The 20,244-nt window shown below is 43.6% G+C and overlaps 1 protein-coding gene across 2 annotated transcripts in view; it reads left to right on the top strand.

Moving 5' to 3' along the window:
• tspan4a (tetraspanin 4a) overlaps window positions 1-20,244 on the top strand; it is a 110,666-nt gene that overhangs the window by 63,585 nt on the left and 26,837 nt on the right. For both annotated transcript variants that reach the window (XM_047822661.1, XM_027144138.2), the window contains one exon: window positions 7,064-7,138. In XM_047822661.1, the coding sequence (XP_047678617.1) occupies window positions 7,064-7,138 (75 nt within the window). The remainder of the gene's footprint in view (window positions 1-7,063; window positions 7,139-20,244) is intronic.

The following is a 20,244-nucleotide window of genomic DNA, read 5'->3' on the forward strand; positions in this document are numbered from 1 at the left end:
GTTGGTTTCCATAATCTGTTCTTTTATGTGATAAAATGGAGGAGATGTCTGGAGCATCATGGCAGAGATGGATCCAGCAGACATGTGTTGGGATTGCTGAACATGTGTAGGAATTGTAGAAGAAACTCAGATCGGGGCAGATCTTTGTAAACATCTATGAAGAAAGTGAAGAAGAGTTGAGGGTGTGATGGTGGAGATGGAAGAGAAGATGAGTGAGTTTCCTCAGCTTCCTCAGCTGTTTCTCCATATTGTTGATTTGAATAAAAATGAAGTGCATTAGCATCATCTGATCCTTTAGCTTGGATGTCGTATGGTCTCAGCGGAGAAGACTGAGATGAGTTTCATTTCTCTTTCTAAAGATCTTTCCTCACAACCATGTGGAGAACCTTATTACTAAACGGATGATGGGATCAGAAGCAGTTCTCATTACCCTTTCCTAAATGGACACCGTCAGACGACAGCCACCGAGGCGACGCGAGCTGTTAGCGTTAGCTCTGACATTTACACCCGCTCCTTTATTAGGTCGGAGTTTTTTTATTCAGGCTTCACTGAATATCTCCTTAATGAGGCACTTTGGGCTCAGCTGTCATGTCCGTCTCAAGAGCCTTCGAGCGTCTGCCCTTCTTTGACGGAGAGAGGAAGAGGATCGTGTAGAGATTTGTCGGGATTGTTGGAAATTAGACGTCCTGATTGTACGCGTCCGATCAGAGGGATGAGTGACGTGTGATTCTGAAGTTTGACGCAGTATCGATTCAGAGCTTAGTCGAGACCCGATGAGAGCGTGACGCCGTCGTGAAGTCAGACCTCAGAAGGGAAACTTTGCTTTGTGGCTTTGTGTTTAAATATCCTATTATATTAAATGAGGCTGTTATTTTTTCTAATACGATCGTATTAAATGAAATGATTCTTTATAATAAAGATGATGATGATGATGATGGTGCTGATGATAATGAGGATATAATCTCAGACTCGCTCCTCGGAGCTCAGCGTGAATCCATCCGAACACATCTTTAGTGTAAAATCCATAAAGATGGAGGCAGAGCGCTGTAAACCCCACGGCACCCTGCAGTCTTCTTTCGGTTTTATTTGGCCCATAAGCCAGCTGCTCGCTCAGCCGATAAACGACTGCAAGTGAATTCCCAGCCAAGTGTTGGGTCAAAGTTCGTCTCAGTGTTCTGCTAAAACCCGGGTCACGTCTCCGAGCCGCGGTCCGAGTCTGGGTCCTTACTGTCGAGCATAATAAACACTCATACAGTATAGAGACTCTGTAGCAGGTAATGAAACGTCTCAATTGAAATGAAAGAGAGCAGATCGACGAGATAAATGGCCTTATGACTGATTATCCATGTTCCTTCTCTTCCTCCTGTAACCTCAACGCCCTGCCATCCATTTCCCCTAAAAGCCGATTCACAAAGACGGAGAATTAAATTGTTTGAATAAATTAAACTGAATTAAACTGAATCACACAGAATGTAGAAGTAAACTCTGATTCTGTTACACTAAAATACTGTGGTGTGGTGAAGACGTCGTAATCTTCATCTGACGGCGTGTTCTCGAGCGTTTTATTCCCCTTACACCACAGGTGAGTTTAATGTTACCGAGAACCTGCAAAACTGTTACGTTCTAGCAGCTATAAACTCTCGCTCCTTCACCAGCCCAACTTTATTCTCTCTCTCCAAGTTAATGAGACAAAAAAAATCACAGCTTTATTCATGTTACCATAGAAACCGTAAAGTGTAAACTCCTCTGTCCTGAAGATGTGGAGAACTTCGAGTTCCAGCTTCATCTAAGACTGAGACACAGAGCTCACACTGGAGGCTCCTTCAGCACATCACACACACACACACACACACACACACACACACACACACACACACACACACACACACACACACACACACAGAGAGAAAATGTCACCATCAATGTGAATGAGCTGTTGCTATAGAAACGATAATGTATTAGCGCAAGCTTATTAATATAAACCTTCGCTACTGTCAGATCTGCAGCTCAGGACGATTAATCAACACTTTGTGACCAATTATTTGAGTTTAAAATTCTTTCACAGAATTAACAAAATGCACAACATGTAAATCGGGATGTTTTACAGATTTAGTGAGTAGTTTAATAGCTGCCTACAATTTCAGTAACAAACTGACCTCATGAGTCAATATAACAGTTTGGCAGTCACTTATTTCCAGGGATTTCAGAACAGCCTAACAGATATTGCGTCATCGGGTAGGCGTGGCCTATTTGATCATCTAACCCTAACCCTAACCCTAACCGTAGTTTTTGGATGTTTATTTGTCGAAAACAGCTTAACTGTAAGATAATAAAGTATAATAGGTATAAAATATAAAATCTACCTTTATGACTGTTTTGTCCTTCATTATCCATCGTAGGTTTGCTCTTTTTTTTGAAAGAGGGCGTTTTCCCAAGACCTCCAGAAACACGGCCACTTTACGTCGCGGTAACCAAACCCCTGGATTGTAGTGAATGCCGTAACAGTTTACGGAGGTGTTCATGGAGTGTTTCATGGAGGTGAACGTGTTCAGGTAACAGGGTCGAGGAGTTAATAATGGACAACTTTTTAATTGTTGAAACTTGATTTATCTGAAACATGAGCTGCTGTGAAGGAAACTTTAAGTCTTGACACCGTCCATAAACATTACGGTTAAACCGATCAATTCAGAACCTTCCTCTCGTTCCTTCTGTTCCTCTGGTCTCGGGGTCTGACGGAGTTAAATCATTCACGAGCATCGTTACTGTTTCCTTCCTGCGTGTACTGCTGACCTCCAGCACCGCTCGATATCCAGCTATGCTTCCCCGTGTGAGCGTGTAGCATCCTCTCTGCTCCACAGTACAGGGGACGACTCGGCACCACGCCACGGCTTCTGTTCTCCTCTTCACAGTGAACAGAGGAAAATACGTCTCTTTGAATCCTGCCATCATTTCCTTATCTTTCTGTACCAGACCTTTACTTGGCTACAGATATTATTAACGTAACACAAAGAGTGATATCTGGGTTCTTATCTCACGTGTCATACGAATCTCCTTCATAAAGAAATTCCTCTCACTTTCATCTGATCACTGAACTTCACTCATCTGTCATTTTTTTCTGTCTTTGGCTTTTGTACCATATTATGATCTTCTCATTGTAGACACTGGACTGAGCTGTAATTCCTCGGCTGTCGGCCGACAGCATGGTACAGGGTGTAGATTTTCCTCCTCACAGCTCTGATGTGATCCTGAGATTGAGTTACTGTTTGTTCTCTGGTTTTTTCTCCGTGTCCTTAAACAAGCTCTTCACAGTGTCCTCAGACGGACCAGCATCATGTCCTCAATGTTCTTTCCATCATACACGGTGCTGATAGTCTCCAGATCCACCTCCAGCCACCTGACCTGAATAAAGATAAGAATAAAGGAGTAAAAGCTGTGATTTGAAGCCCAGCATCGACCTGAATGTCACCTGAAACTTTCTGATGCAAAAGTCAATAGTTTCCTGATGGGCGCCAAAACTAATAATCACCTGCAACACTAACAAACCCATAAACAACTAAATCACCTTTCATTATTCTCCACACTACAGTGAAATCTATCTATCTATCTATCTATCTATCTATCTATCTATCTATCTATCTATCTATCTATCTATCTATCTATCTATCTATCTATTTACTCTATCTATCTATCTATCTATCTATCTATCTATCTATCTATCTATCTATCTATCTATCTATCTATCTATCTATTTACTCTATCTATCTATCTATCTATCTATCTATCTATCTATCTATCTATCTATCTATCTATCTATCTATCTATTTACTCTATCTATCTATCTATCTATCTATCTATCTATCTATCTATCTATCTATCTATCTATCTATCTATCTATCTATCTATTTACTCTATCTATCTATCTATCTATCTATCTATCTATCTATCTATCTATCTATCTATCTATCTATCTATCTATCTATCTATCTTTTTACCTGATGCTTTTTTTACATCTACATTAAAGCTCTACCTTTTATTACAATCCCTATTTCTCATAAACTCCACACTATATCATGAAGATTTTGGGTGAATCTGAAAAAGCGTTCAAAATAGAAATAAATAAAGCGATGATTTGATTATTAAAATAAATCGTTTCAAAATAAATCAAATGACATTTTTGTTTAAAAAGTATGACTGAGTAAAATGAACAGAAATGAAAGAGAAATGATTTGTTCTGTTTTTCGGGGCAGAGTGATGGAGGCGTATCTGAGCGTTCAGGCCCTCGTCTGTGTTTAGCGTCACTTAATAAACGTTTCTTCTTGTCCTTACAGCTCAATACACGACTGTTCGGTCTGAATGATCAGAAACACCAGCCGGGACTCAGGAAGGGTTTCTCTGTATCAGGAGCCAAGACTTTATCGGCTTTACACCTTTACAATAAAAATAAACTCCATCTGTAAGAAGCGACACACAGAGAGATCGACGTTTACTCTTTATTACTGAGACTTTAATCCTGTAACAAACACAACCACTGAACACATCTGTACATCATCCATCAGCTCCTGACACACACACACACACACACACACACACACACTCACACAGTCACACACTCACACACTCACTCACACACACACACAGACACACAGACACACACACACACACAAACACACAGACACACAGACACACACTCACACACTCACTCACACACACTCACACACTCACACACTCACACACTCACTCACACACACACACACACACACACACACACACACACACACACACACACACACACTAACACACACACACACACACACACACACCCCACCCACACACACACACCCACACACACACACACACACACACACACACTCAACCACCACACACACCCACACCGACAACACACCCACACCCAGCACACACACACACACACCACACATTCACACACTCACACACTCACCCCCACCACACACACCCACACCACCCCTACCCACCCACCTCCCCCCCTCCACCACTCCCACACCCCCACACCACACCCACACACCCACACCCCCAACACACACTCACACACACCCCCCACACCCCGCACACCACCACACACCTCCCTCACACCACACACACCCCCCACCACACACACACCCACCCCCCCACACCCCACCCACTCCCCACTCACACCCCACACACCACACCCCCACACACACCCACACCCCACACACCACACACACCCACACACACTCCCCCTCGCTCCTCTCTCTCTCTCACACACACACACTCACACAAACACACACACTCACACTCACACACACACACACACACACACACACACACACACTCACACACACACACACACACACACACACACCACACACACACACAACACCACACACACACACGCTCCGCCCCTCCCCTCACACACACCCACACCACACAAACACACACTCACACTCACACACACACACACACTCACACACACACACATGCACCACACACACACACACACACTCACACACACACACACACACACACACACACACACACACACACACACACACACACACACAGAAACATACACACACACACACACACACACACAGAAACATACACACACACACACACACAGAAACACACACATACACGGAAATTGAAAGGTCTTAAAGAATCTCATTAAGAAGCAGCACATAAACAGTTGAGTGCAAAAATTTGCACACCCCCCGGGCAAAAAGTTTCATTGATTGTAATAAAATATTTTCAGTGTGTCATGAAGGAGATTGGAAAACAAACAGAGTCACAGTGAAGTTTATAACTTTAAACATTTAACCTCAAAGTGTTTTATTCCTTTTATATTGAAATAATTTGCTGAAGTTTACAATTTTTTTTGTCATCTATTTTATATTTTGACATTTTTCAAAAATGTATTAATAATTAATTAATTAATTTCATTTATAGAGCTGACATTTAAAAAAAAAACATTTATTTTGTAGAAAGAAAAATAACTTAATTAATGGCCTAAAGATTTGTAAAAAATAAATAAATAAATAAATAATAAAAAAATAAATAATTACAGTCAGCTTGCTTCAGTAAACATAGTTAGTAAATTACATTACATAAAGTACATTTTCCCAAAATGATAAAATAATAAATTTTGGGTGTTGTGTTATGGCTCATGAGATCTAGTGAAAGTTACATTTCAACAGATTTACCAAACAAATTACGAGCGAGAAAAACAAAATTAAATCATTGACTTTCTCGTTAGCGTTAGCGCTAAGCGTTAAAGGTTTATCGAGTTTAACACACAGGAGAAAATCACAAGAAGAGGAAAAGCTGACAAAATGATAATGTTTTATTTTGAACACCCCCAACACCCCTGACACACACACACACACACACACACACACACACACACACACACACACACACACACACACACACACAAACACGTCACACCTAATTCATGGCGATAAATATTCCTTATAGCTGCGATAAAGAAGAGACATAAGAAGACGGCTGTGATCATCACGGTGTTACACATCTGTTAGATCGGATCCCGATACTCTCTCTCCTCTCCTTCCTCTCTCCATCTCTGATTCCGTAAAGGATGACAAACAGATGCTGAGGGATTGACTGTAGACTGTAGCTGGGACTTGAGCTAGGGATTTTTTTATTATTATTTGATATGAAGCACGTGAAAAGACAAGTGTGGACCATGCTGAGACACGTGTGGACCATGCTGAGACACGTGTGGACCATGCTGAGACACGTGTGGACCATGCTGAGACACGTGTGGACCATGCTGAGACACGTGTGGACCATGCTGAGACACGTGTGGACCATGCTGAGACACGTGTGGACCATGTGGAGGTCTATCTGGAATAAACACCTACAAGAAATCCGTATAGAGCCGCTGTGGAAAAAAACAGTCGGGTCTCCAGATTATTATACAGAGAAACACAATACTCCATCTGTCTCACCTCTCTCTCTCTCTCTCTCTCTCTCTCTCTCTCTCTCTCTCTCTCTCTCTCTCTCTCTCTCTCTCTCTCTCCCTCTCCCTCTCCCTCTCTCTCTACAGTTCTTTGTCCTGCTGCTCCTGATCTTCCTGCTGGAGATTCTGTTCATCATCCTCTTCTTCGCATATCAGGATCAGGTGAGTTCATCGACTTCATCACACACACACACACACACACACACACACACACACACACACACACACACACACACACACACACACACACACACACACACACACACACACACGGCGTGTCATCATTTCTATTGTAAAGGCTTCGGACGGTGCAGAAGATGGAGGTAGGGAGGGAAGGAGGAAGGGAGGGAGGGATGGATGGATAAATGGTTGGATGGATGAAAGGATGGGTGGATGGAAAGAGACCGAGATGGATGGAAGTGGGGTGGATGGATTGAGGGAGGGAAAGATAGATAGATAGATGGATGGATGGATGGATGAATTGGTGGATGGATGGATTGATGGAGATATCTTCACTTTGTCATCTTTCTTCTCTTCTTTAATCTCAGTACATTAATCCTGACTAATCTGAAAGCATCTTTCACTAATTAAAGGTGAGCAGATGTTTGTGTCGTTTAGCTTCAGCACACGAGCCGTAAATCAGCGCTGATGAGCTCAGACATGAAAGCACGCAGGTGATGAAGCAGAACTCACGTCCTCGTCTCCATCAGACCCAACGAGGGGCGGTGTGGGGCTTTAGATTGGATTTAAGAGTCCTTTAAAATCCTCACAGCTGGACACATGATCTCTGTTCTACAGTCTGTAACTAACAGCTAAAGGGAGATAAAGTGTGAGGGGGCGGAGCTTCGTGCTGAATATAAACAGCTATGGTGCTAAAATTTATTGGCCTTCATTGATCTCTAATCAGCTAAAATTCTGTAACTTTTTGCAGCTATAATAATAATAATAATAATAATAATAATAATAATAATAATAATAATAATAATAATAGGATTGAAAAAGCAAATATTTTTAGTGAAATAAACAACAAAATATCATCCGCTGTTTGAGCGCAGCGCTGTTTTTACTTTCGTCTGGATGATGATGATGATGATGATGATGATGGCTGACATCTGCAGAACTTTATCAAGTTTCCATCCAAAACTTATTTGAATAAAGATGAATACATTATAAATTGAATAAAGAAAGAAAGAGTTCTTTTTGCTCTGTGTGTGTGTGTGTGTGTGTGTGTGTGTGTGTGTGTGTGTGTGTGTGTGTGTGTGTGTGTGTGTGTGTGTGTGTTGCTCATTTCCCTGTACCCTCAGGTGCAAGGCTTCGCCATTGTCACATTGTGAATCACCGGCTGTGTTGACAATTTGCCCCGCAGAGCATTTGTGTGTGTGTGTGTGTGTGTGTGTGTGTGTGTGTGTGTGTGTGTGTACAAACTCCAACATGATGTTTACTTGCAGTTTGTCATCTCATATAGATGACTCTGTTTCTTCGGCGCTGTGTGAACCCCAGTAACCCCTGCTGGAGAAATCTTAAATCCCGGTCACAAAGGGAAAACACAGCTTTCATTTAGTCCTTTGAGCTGTGTGTGTGTTTACTCTGTGACGAGGTCTCACCAGGACATCTCAGATGTTCCGTCTACGTTATCAGAGTGACACAAAAAGCCAGAGAAGACGATCGGATCGATTCGGCTGCGGAATAAAGTCTCCTGGCTCCTCGGTGAGCTTCTTCTGATCCACTGCTCCCATGTTTAATGCACGAGTTCCTCCTGAGCGGCGAGCTGAAGGTTAACGAGCTGAAGGTCACACACATGCTGAGCTCTTAGCATCGCATTGTTCAGCGTTCAGAGGAGAGCTGGCTGAACGGATCATATGTCAATATTGTGATCAGTTATGTCACAATACACTTTTACAGCTATGTGCTGAACCTCAAGCTATCTTTACTTATTAAAGATATAGAGTTATTATTCTAATCTATGTTTCCGCTTCGGGGGCACGGTGGCTTAGTGGTTAGCACGTTCGCCTCACAGATACATGGTCGGGGGTTCGATTCCCACCTCCACCTTGTGTGTGTGGAGTTTGCATGTTCTCCCCGTGCCTCGGGGGTTTCCTCTGGGTACTCCGGTTTCCTCCCCCGGTCCAAAGACATGCATGGTAGGTTGATTGGCATCTCTGGAAAATTGTCCGTAGTTTGTGTGTGTGTGTGTGTGTGTGTGTGTGTGTGCCCTGTGATGGGTTGGCACTCCGCCCAGGGTGTATCCTGCCTCGATGCCCGATGACGCCTGAGATAGTTCATATAAACGGTAGAGAATGAATGAATGCTTCCTCTTTTCCCTTCGTCTTCTTCAGACAGAGGTCTGTAGGTCACATGATGCAGCTCTCAGGGTTTTTGCTCAGTCCTGGGAAGACTGGATACTGTCCTGAATTCTCTCCACTTGTACCCAGTCCTTCTCTCTGTAGAATGGTGAATGTGAGATGGTTTGGAGAGCCTTATAAACCCTCTCAGACTGCTGAGGAGCTCTCTGAGGTCATGGCTGATGTTCGTTCATCTCACCGTGATGTAGACACACACCTGAGTGCTCCAGAAGACCGATGGAGGTTTTTATGAAATAAATAGATACAGAACATCTACAACATCCTGAATGTCCAGAACATTCTGAACATCCGTAACACTCGGCACATCCAGAACTTCCCAAACGGTTCTCTGATGCGGAGATCTCCGCGTCCTCGGCGAGCGGTTCTCACACGGTTGCTGACGGAAGCTCCCGAACGCTACGTCGCTGCTGTAAGAATTTATTTTGCGGAAGACTTCCTGTATTTTCCTGATTATTACACGTCCACTCTCGCGGGTGGAGAGCATGCAGACGTCTGCATTTCGCTTCATTATATTTAGGCGTCAGCGCAGGAGCAGAGTTGTCAGTAATAAAGAGCGAGCTGCTCGGAGCTGGAGGCTTAGTGCTAACGGCTTAGCGCTGTAGAGTCACCGCTACACGCTTCAGTGAGCTAATTACTGTAGAAGGTAAATGGCTCAACAGTCAATCCTCAGGTGTGAACTGTCTTACTTTTGGCTCTGAATATCATGTATAAATTTGACAAAAGGGAATTAATTTAAGGTTTCTTGCGAACAAAGTATTAGCACCTCCACGGTGTTTTGCTACTTGTTCTAATCACATGGCACAAATCCATCTGCTACAAACTAAATGTTAATTACAAACACAGCCTCGGTGGTCTGATTCACCCAGATCAGATATTTTACTTTCATTACAGTTCAATTCTGAAATATCCACAACACGTCACGCTCTGAAAGGGTGAACATTTTACCTAAATTAAAGGTGCGGTCTCCGATTTTTGAGAAATGGTTCAGAAAACCGAGTCGGGCCGAATAATAAACTAAAATCAAAACAGACGTGTAGCCAATGAGCAGAAAGGGGCGGGGCTTGTCGATATGGACGGAGAGAGTGTTCGGTGCACGTGTGTGACATTAGCAGAAAGCGGTTTTAACGTCGACATGGAGCATAAAAACAAAGAAAGAAAGAGAAGAAAGACTTACGATAAGGACAAGAAGTAGGACGTGTTAATATAGGATCAGCTTTCCAGTGCTGGAGAGAACTGAAGGAGCAGGAAGTTGGCCACATATTCACAGGTTGGAGTTTCCCGAGTCAATAACTCCTGAGCTAAACGCTGTTACTACACAAATAACACCTCTTTTCTATCGTAGTAATGTAGAGAGGCAGCTACAACCGCGTTTTGTGTAGTAACAGCGTTTAGCTCAGGAGTTATCGACTCGGGAAACTCCGACCTGTGAATATGTGGGCGACTTTACTTAAGACGCCGAGGCGCTTTTTTCCTTCTCGATAGGTGAGTAACGTTGGTTTTGCTTTGTTACACAGAACTAATATATGCCTTTGTCCTTTACATCATTATGCTTGTGTGGCATTTTTGCTTGTTTGTTTATCTACAATCGTATTGTTCTTCCCTTCAGCTATGATAAAGACACGTTTCCTTCCGTTAGTCGCCCAGGTTACGTATGTATGTGTGGGCGGAGCTATCGATACAGGGGTGGGACCCGTTTGGGTTAGGGGCGTGTTTGTTTTGGTGATTTCATGTGTCAACATTGGCTTTCAAACAACGCAGACCTCACCTTTAATCACAGCCGATGTTTTGCACAGACAGATAGGTGAGTTAGTGAACAAGTCCAGGTCCAGCTTAGATTAAATCTGCCTGAAGGTGACTGAGTCAGTTCATGTTATCACATATTACTGTGTTGTCTAAAACATTAGATTTTTGAACTCTCACCTAAAACGAGGATTAGACTAGTGAGACAAAAAAAACTGAGAAAAGTCCAAGTACAAAGGCATAAAGATCGTCACCAAATCGAGTCAGTACAGAAAACTATTGTGGTGGTTCTGTAGATGATCACACACACCACACATGGTCTCAGTCTCCTCACAGACTCCAGGGAAGCTTTACTGCCTTCTCTCAGTCTCATGAGAACCAGAAGCCGAACAGAACTCATTACTTCTACATACTTTACCTTCTTCAGTCTCAGACTCATTATAATGATAATAATAAATATCAGACATTATTTTTGGTGCAAAAAAAAAAAATTCAGTGTGTGTGTACGCCGTGTGTGTGTACGCTGTTTGTGTGCACGCCGTTTGTGTGTACGTTGGGTGTGTGTATGCCGTGTGTGTGTGTACACGCCGTTTGTGTGTACGTTGGGTGTGTGTACGTTGGGTGTGTGTATGCTGTGTGTGTGTGTGTATACGCCGTGTGTGTGTACGTTGGGTGTGTGTATGCCGTGTGTGTGTACACGCCGTTTGTGTGTACGTTGGGTGTGTGTACGTTGGGTGTGTGTATGCTGTGTGTGTGTGTGTGTGTACGCCGTGTGTGTGTACGTTGGGTGTGTGTATGACGTGTGTGTGTACACGCCGTTTGTGTGTACGTTGGGTGTGTGTACGTTGGGTGTGTGTATGCTGTGTGTGTGTGTACACGCTGTTTGTGTGTACGTTGGGTGTGTGTACTTTGGGTGTGTGTATGTGTGTACGCTGTGTGTGTGTACGTTGGTTGTGTGTACGCCGTGTGTGTGTGTACGCCGTGTGTGTGTACGTTGGGTGTGTGTATGCCGTGTGTGTGTACACGCCGTTTGTGTGTACGTTGGGTGTGTGTACGTTGGGTGTGTGTATGCTGTGTGTGTGTGTACACGCTGTTTGTGTGTACGTTGGGTGTGTGTACTTTGGGTGTGTGTATGTGTGTACGCCGTGTGTGTGTACGTTGGGTGTGTGTACGCCGTGTGTGTGTGTACGCCGTGTGTGTGTATGCCGTGTGAGTACGCTGTGTGTGTACGTTGGGTGTGTGTACGCCGTGTGTGTGTGTGTGTACGCCGTGTGAGTACGCCATGTGTGTACTCATTTCTATGCCGCTCCGAGGCTGTGTGAGCTGGAGAAAGCATCAGATCCCCAAACACTCGCCGTATTCCTTCTTTCTCTTCTTCGTTTCCATAACAACTAGCTAGCGATGCCCACAGATGTCATTAAATGTTCTGTCTAATGCAGCTGAAGAGTCTCAGAACTAAAGGAAAGTTCCTTCATCCCGATGGTGTGAAGCTCATCAGAATAAAACCTTCAGCCTTGACGCCTCCTCTTAGTGTCTGTGATGTAAAACTGATCAGTGCATAAAGACGATAAACTCTACTTAATAGCAGAGCGCTAGCATGCAGAAGAAACGTAGGTGCATCTGATTTCGGTCTAGCAGGAGACATGATGAGGCTCAGGATTCAGGAGGAAGTGAAAGACTTCAATTGTTTCTCTCTTGCTGTTGCTTTCTGTCATCGTAAACTGGGGCATGTAGAGTAGAAACTGTGTCTTAGCTGAGTACGTGAGGGACGAAAATGCTTTCAGCTACACAAGGGGTGAAAATTAGGTCAAGGTCAGAATTTCAGCTGAAATAATAATAATAATAATAATAATAATAATAATAATAATAATAATAATAATAATAATAAAAATAATTTGAAAGCCAATATTGTGTTGTGAGACTGTCGGTCATGTGGACAATCGACATGTAGCAGGATATGTGGAAAGTATTTCATGCGTCTGCCACTAGGTGGTGTTGTTAGCACTATGTTTCTGGTTCCGGTTGAACATGTTGAAGGTCACAGCAAGGTCGAATGTCTGACAAGCCCTGAGTTGATGTTTGCAGAGACGCCTGTTAGCGATAAGTCCTGCTTGTGTTTTACGACATACACGGACGCGACAATCAGATTCACAATCAAAACAATCAACACAAACTCACTCAGGAGCTGTTCGTCTGTAGTAGAAAGAACGTAGTCCGACCCAACGGACCAACAAGCCAACCGGTACGCCGTGTGTGTGTACGCCGTGTGTGTGTACGCCGTGTGTGTGTACGCCGTGTGTGTGTACGCCGTGTGTGTGTACGCCGTGTGTGTGTACGCCGTGTGTGTGTACGCCGTGTGTGTGTACGCCGTGTGTGTGTATGCCGTGTGTTTGTACGCCGTGTGTGTGTACGCCGTGTGAGTGTACGCCGTGTGTGTGTACGCCGTGTGTGTGTACGCCGTGTGTGTGTACGCCGTGTGTGTGTACGCCGTGTGTGTGTACGCCGTGTGTGTGTACGCCGTGTGTGTCTATGCCAGGTGTGTGTACACCGTGTGTCTGTGTACACAGTGTGTGTGTGTGTGTACGCCGTGTGTGTGTGTACGCCGTGTGTGTATGCCGGGTGTGTGTCTATGCCATGTGTGTGTACGGCATGTGTCTGTGTACGCCGTGTGTGTACGCCATGTGTGTGTACGCCGTGTGTGTGTGTACGACGTGTGTGTGTACGGCATGTGTGTGTGTACGGCATGTGTGTGTGTACGCCATGTGTGTGTACGCCATGTGTGTGTACGCCGTGTGTGTCTATGCCAGGTGTGTGTACACCGTGTGTCTGTGTACACAGTGTGTGTGTGTGTGTATACGCCGTGTGTGTGTGTACGCCGTGTGTGTATGCCGTGTGTGTGTATGCTGTGTGTGTACGCCATGTGTGTATGGCGTGGGTGTGTATGCTGTGTGTGTACGCCATGTGTGTGTATGCCATGTGTGTGTATGCCGTGTGTGTACGCCGTGTGTGTGTGTACGTCTTGTGTGCGTACGCCGTGTGTGTGTACGCCGTGTGTGTGTACGCCGTGTGTTTGTATGCCGTGTGTGTGTACACCATGTGTGTGTACGCCGTGTGTGTCTATGCCGTGTGTGTGTATGCCATGTGTGTGTGTACGCAGTGTGTGTATGCCGTGTGTGTGTACGCCATGTGTGTGTACGCCGTGTGTGTCTATGCCATGTGTGTGTACGCCGTGTGTGTACGCCGTGTGTGTGTACGCCGTGTGTGTGTACGCCGTGTGTGTGTACGCCGTGTGTGTCTACGCCGTGTGTGTGTACGCCGTGTGTGTGTACGCCGTGTGTGTGTACGCCGTGTGTGTCTATGCCGTGTGTGTCTATGCCGTGTGTTTGTACGCCTTGTGTGTGTAGTAGAAAGAACGCAGTCCGAAACAACGGACCAACAAGCCAACCGGTACACCAAAGCATGATGGGAACTGGGTTACTTAGCGTGTTTGTTAGCTAACGGTGCGCAACATGAATCTAAGGAGCTGCTGCTGAAAGAACAGGAGCTAAAAGACGAGGACTCAAAAAAACACACCCGAGACGACTGGTATATGTACAGGAGGTAATTACAAAAACATGGGGAACAGCTGTGGAGAGGCGGGAAAAGGATAAAAATCGGGCGGGGCAAACACACGTGAGGACACAAAACATAAACAAACCCCCACCAGAGCGCCCCCTAGTGTTCTGGAAGGACATTGTCCAAGCCATCATGACACAGACATGCAGTCGAGGGTTAAATGAGGCTTTCATTCATGGCACTATGGTGCTGTAGGGATTTAAACTCATCACCTTCTGGTCAGAGCTCCAACACCTGAACCCCTGAGCTCTAAGTGTCCAGGAAGTGTTATTACTACAGCTGGAAATTTTAATAAAAGGTTTCTTCTTTAGTTCTGGATGATCGTATCATTTATCTTTATTTTTTATTCGAAATCTCAAGCTGAGAAATATCAAAAATCTCAGCAGTGAAAAGCAGTAAAATCGTTTTCCTGCTCTTGTTAATGTCAGACTGAAATGTCACATTTTCCCTTTCTGGTCGTTTCCACACTTCCACTTGGACTTAACGCAGCAGGAGTGAAACACACACTATGGATTTATCTGTGTGAAGCCATCGACTAAAGAAACCGTTAATGATTCGGGGCGAGTCGACGGAGCTGAACTGATCCACAGAATCTTACTTTCTCAGATTCATATTAAACACCAAGTCACCAAAATAAACACTTCTGTCATTAACACTAAGATTTCATTCTGCCACGTGTGAGACTTTGACGTGTGAGACTTTGACGTGTGAGACGTGTGATGCAGTAAAGTCACTGTTACTGCCACCTGAAGCTGATTCATTTCCTCTTCTTATTATTAATATAACTTTAACACTACAGAGATTTAATAATTATTACAGTTTTTAATTTTTTTCAAGAATTAAACATCATCCTTTTTAACTGTTTATAAATTTTACTGTATAGTTATTTAATGTTGTGGATCATCCAGACCATTTCTCTGACTTCTCTGTGTGTGTGTGTGAATGTGTGTGTGTGTATGTGTGAGTGTGTGTATGTGTGTGTGTGTGTGTATGTGTGTGTGTGTGTATGTGTGAGTGTGTGTGTGAGAGTGTGTGTGTGTATGTGTGAGTGTGTGGGTGTGTGTGTTTGTGTGAGTGTGTGTGTGAGTGTGTGTGTGTGTGTGTGTGTGTGTGTGAGTGTGTGGGTGAGTGTGTGTGTGGGTGTGTGTGAGTGTGAGTTTGTGTGTGTGTGGGTGTGTGTGAGTGTGAGTTTGCGTGTGTGTGTGTGTGTGTGTGTGTGTGCGTGTGTGTGTGTGAGTGAGTGTGTGTGAGTGAGTGTGTGTGTGTGTGTGTGTGAGTGTGTGTGTGAGTGTGTGTGTGTGTATGTGTGTATGTCTGTGTGTGTGTGTGTGTGTGTGTGTGTGTGTGTGTGAGTGTGTTTGTGTGTTTGTGTATGTGTGTGTGTGTGTGTGTGAGTGTGTGTGTGTATGTGTGAGTGTGTGTGAGTGTGTGTGTGAGTGTGTGTGTGTGTGTGTGAGTGCACTGATGTGTGTGTGTGTAAGTACTGCTCTGTGTATGCCTATGTGTTAGTGTGTGTGTGTGTGTGTGTGTGTGTGTGTGTGTGTGTGTGTGTGTGTGTGTGTGTGTGTGTGTGTGTGTGTGAGAGAGAGAGAGAGACAGACAAGTCACTGTCACTGACCTTCCTCTGATTAACCAGTGGGACGTTTGCTTTGGAAAACGGTTTCAGTTAACGTTCCTCGCCTCACCATGGCAACCGCTGAGAAGAGCTTGACCACAAAGTTCATCCACATTGGTGTCTCTCTGACCGCAGGCCTGGACTGAGTCACATTGGTGTCTCTCTGACCGCAGGCCTGGACTGAGTCACATTGGTGTCTCTCTGACCGCAGGCCTGGACTGAGTCACATTGGTGTCTCTCTGACCGCAGGCCTGGACCAAGTCACATTGGTGTCTCTCTGACCGCAGGCCTGGACTGAGTCACATTGGTGTCTCTCTGACCGCAGGCCTGGACCGAGTCACATTGGTGTCTCTCTGACCGCAGGCCTGGACTGAGTCACATTGGTGTCTCTCTGACCGCAGGCCTGGACATAGTCACATTGCTGGATTCCCCATGAGACACGGCAGAGACCTTCTGTATTCCCCATGAGACACGGCAGAGACCTTCTGTATTCCCCATGAGACACGGCAGAGACCTTCTGTATTCCCCATGAGACACGGCAGAGACCTTCTGTATTCCCCATGAGACACGGCGGAGACCTTCTGCCTTTTACTTGGGTGTTAAAACAATAAAGTCAGTGTCACGTTTCTGACTCAGTTTATCGTTCACGACAAAGTCAACACTTGTGTCTGTTCTCCTTCTGGAAGTTTCCTTTTCAGTTCATTATCTTAACCCTTTGTCCTTATGGGACATTTTACCCTCTGAATCTGATCTAAAGCGAGTCTGTCGTCCTTTCGGTGTGTTTTAGACGTGTGTTTTTCCCTCTGTTGATGATCTTACACTGAATTTTAGTGTTGAAGAGAAATCTGAGCTGCTTTTAGACGAACGAACGCTCGGAGCTTCTCAGGGAGCAGAAATGGGTTTGATATGAACATTATTAACATTCACACCATTTGTCAGACACTTCTATCCAGAGTGACTTACATTTTTCTTATTTCAGTTTATACACCTGAGCAATTCAGGGTTAAGGGCCTTGCTCAGGGGCCCTGCAGTGGCAACTTGGTGGACCTGGGATTCGAACCAATAATCTACTGATAAGTAGTCGAACACCTTAACCACTGAGCTAACACATCCCACATTACCTCCGAAGATACAAACATCTGTGAAGACAATAATAACCGTTATGCATCATATTAACACCACTGTGGAGTGAGACGTGAGAAAGACGTTCAGACATCAACATGGACACGAGACAAACAGGAAATAATTTTTGGTCTTTTCTGCTAGATAAAAGATACTTAACTAGCTAAAAACTTTATACCTGGACTTTATATGTGTGAATGATTGAAAGTGTGTGTGTGTGCCCTGTGATGGGTTGGCACTCCGTCCAGGGTGTATCCTGCCTCGATGCCCGATGACGCCTGATATAGGCACAGGCTCCCCGTGAGCCGAGGTAGTTCCAATAAGCGGTAGAGAATGAATGAGTGAAGCAGCACCTGAGCTATGATGTGATTGGTGACTCCTTCCAGTGAACTGTACACCTCCGTGTGTTCGGGCTGTTACCATAGAAACCATATCGTATTCGAGAGCTAGAGATACAGACTCGCTTGTTGTGACGATGTTCGTAACGTAAGTCAGTAAGTAAGTGTATTATACACATAATAACAACTCATTCAGTCTTCTAATCAATAACCCTCCTGATTATTGAGGTTCTTAACTACTGAAGAGTTTAACGATGAGACATAACGAGACGCATCTTTCAAATTAAACACAATTAACACTCTCCATCTGTCGCCTGGCTTCACCGCGGACTAAAATATTAGCAGCTAATGCGGTTCGGAGCAGGCGCTAACGGCTAGCTTTAGTCCGGTTAATCGTCTTCTTCTCTCCTTCTACCTGACAACCTGACAGTCTGTCACATTTGTATTAACAATAACAAAGATCAGCAGTTTATATCCTGCTTTGGCTGACTGTCGAACTTCTCCTCGCTCTCCTCGAGTGCACACTACATAAAGCGCAGAATAATGGACTTCACATCCTGCATTAATCCATACCTCCATTACGAAGCCATCTGTGATCCAGCCTGATTTATTCACCAGTTCATGTTTCATCACTTATTTTTGCCTCATTCTTTATTGGGGAAGTTTAAAGTCTTCAGCTTCCACTTCAGATTCGGAGAGTTTAATACTGTAGCACATGAGGACAAATGTAGAAGGAGTGACGGTAGGAGGATGGAATGAGAAGAAGATACAAATAAAATGTTTATATTGAAGAGGAACTGAAGATTTGATCAGATGCTTGAAACTGAATTGTGAATCGAGTGTAAATGAAATTTGATTGATGATTAGAAAACTTGTAGAAAGTACCTTTGAGAAGCCGTAATAACAATATAAAGAAGAAACATTCGTCTAGACGGCTAGAGTTAGCGACTCCGTTAGCGACTCCGTTAGCGACTCCGTTAGCGACTCCGTTAGCGACTCCGTTAGCCTGTTATCTGCATCTTCGGTCACGCAGAGGTGGATCACTGACTTTTTTTTCTTCAGAAAAAACCATTAGAAACTCAATAATAACACTAAACCCAGACATAAGGCTTATGTAACTGTGTAATAAACCTGTTAGGATGTGTCTAGTAGCATGTTATTATTAGCATTAATAGCATGAATTCTGCCATGTTTGATGTAATGATGAACATGCTGGTGCTCTAATTAGTGGTGTTTTAATAACATCTGTATTATAACACGACTTTTACACCCCACAATGAAATGTCACATGACATACGTTGTGTCTTGCTCAGATAAGATCATTGTTTTGCTTAAAAGAATCCAGCTTTCGGGATCCTGAAGATTGTGGCCAGAAATGTGTAAAAATAAATAAATAAATAAATAGATTTATGACTGAAAATCACAACAAAACTTTAATAAAAACTATATCATTGGATGAATTAAGTCATGTCATCTGTCAACATGTTATGTCAGTGTTATGTGAGTGTTATGTCAGTGTTACGACAGTGTTATGTCAGTGTTATGTGAGTGTTATGTGAGTGTTATGTCAGTGTTATGTCAGTGTTGTCAGTGTTGTGTCAGTGTTGTGTCAGTGTTATGTGAGTGTTATGACAGTGTTATGTGAGAGTTATGTCACTGTTATGTCAGTGTTGTGTCAGTGTTATGTGAGTGTTATGACAGTGTTATGTCAGTGTTGTGTCAGTGTTATGTCAGTGTTATGTCAGTGTTGTGTCAGTGTTGTGTCAGTGTTATGTGAGTGTTATGTGAGTGTTATGTGTGTCATGTGAGTGTTATGTCAGTGTTATGCCAAGTGTTATGCCAAGTGTTATAAGTGTTATACCAAATGTTAAGGCTAATTAAAGCATTAGCTACATTTATAACTTCTCATTTTTTTAGGACAAACTTTTTATTTTATTTTGTATAAATGATGGTGGTATAAATGAGAAACAGCTGTTTATTAACAGTCATTAGACTTTATTAATAGTTAATATTTATTTACCCATAAAACAACATGAAGCTTTAATTAACTCTTAAAGTTAAGATTCTAATTGCAGTTGTGTTTATTTATCCTGATGTTTTTCTCCTGGCAGTTTTTTTTAGAAGATTAGGCAAAGCAGGAGGAGAAAGTCGAGGCCGAGGCTTAAAGGAATACATGAATATTAATTGTGTATTATGAGCAGATTATCAGGTGAAATCTTTCATCCGTCTGCATTTAGTGTTTGTTCATGAGGAAAATAAAATGCTTCTGATTCTGATTCCCTCACAGATCTGTGTCAAGTCCAGAAAAAGGAGAAATGTCGACTTTCCTTTCATTTTCTGTCTGAATATATAAACCGACATCACTGTGTCTGAGCTGAGAGTCAGATCCTGAGGGAGTGTTAGAGTCAGTGTGAGAGTCAGTGTGAGAGTCAGGCTGCTTAAAAATGACTTTAATTCCATGTATCTCTCTCTCTC

This window comes from Tachysurus fulvidraco, chromosome 13, assembly GCF_022655615.1.
Source record: "Tachysurus fulvidraco isolate hzauxx_2018 chromosome 13, HZAU_PFXX_2.0, whole genome shotgun sequence".
Taxonomy (NCBI): Eukaryota; Metazoa; Chordata; class Actinopteri; order Siluriformes; family Bagridae; genus Tachysurus; species Tachysurus fulvidraco.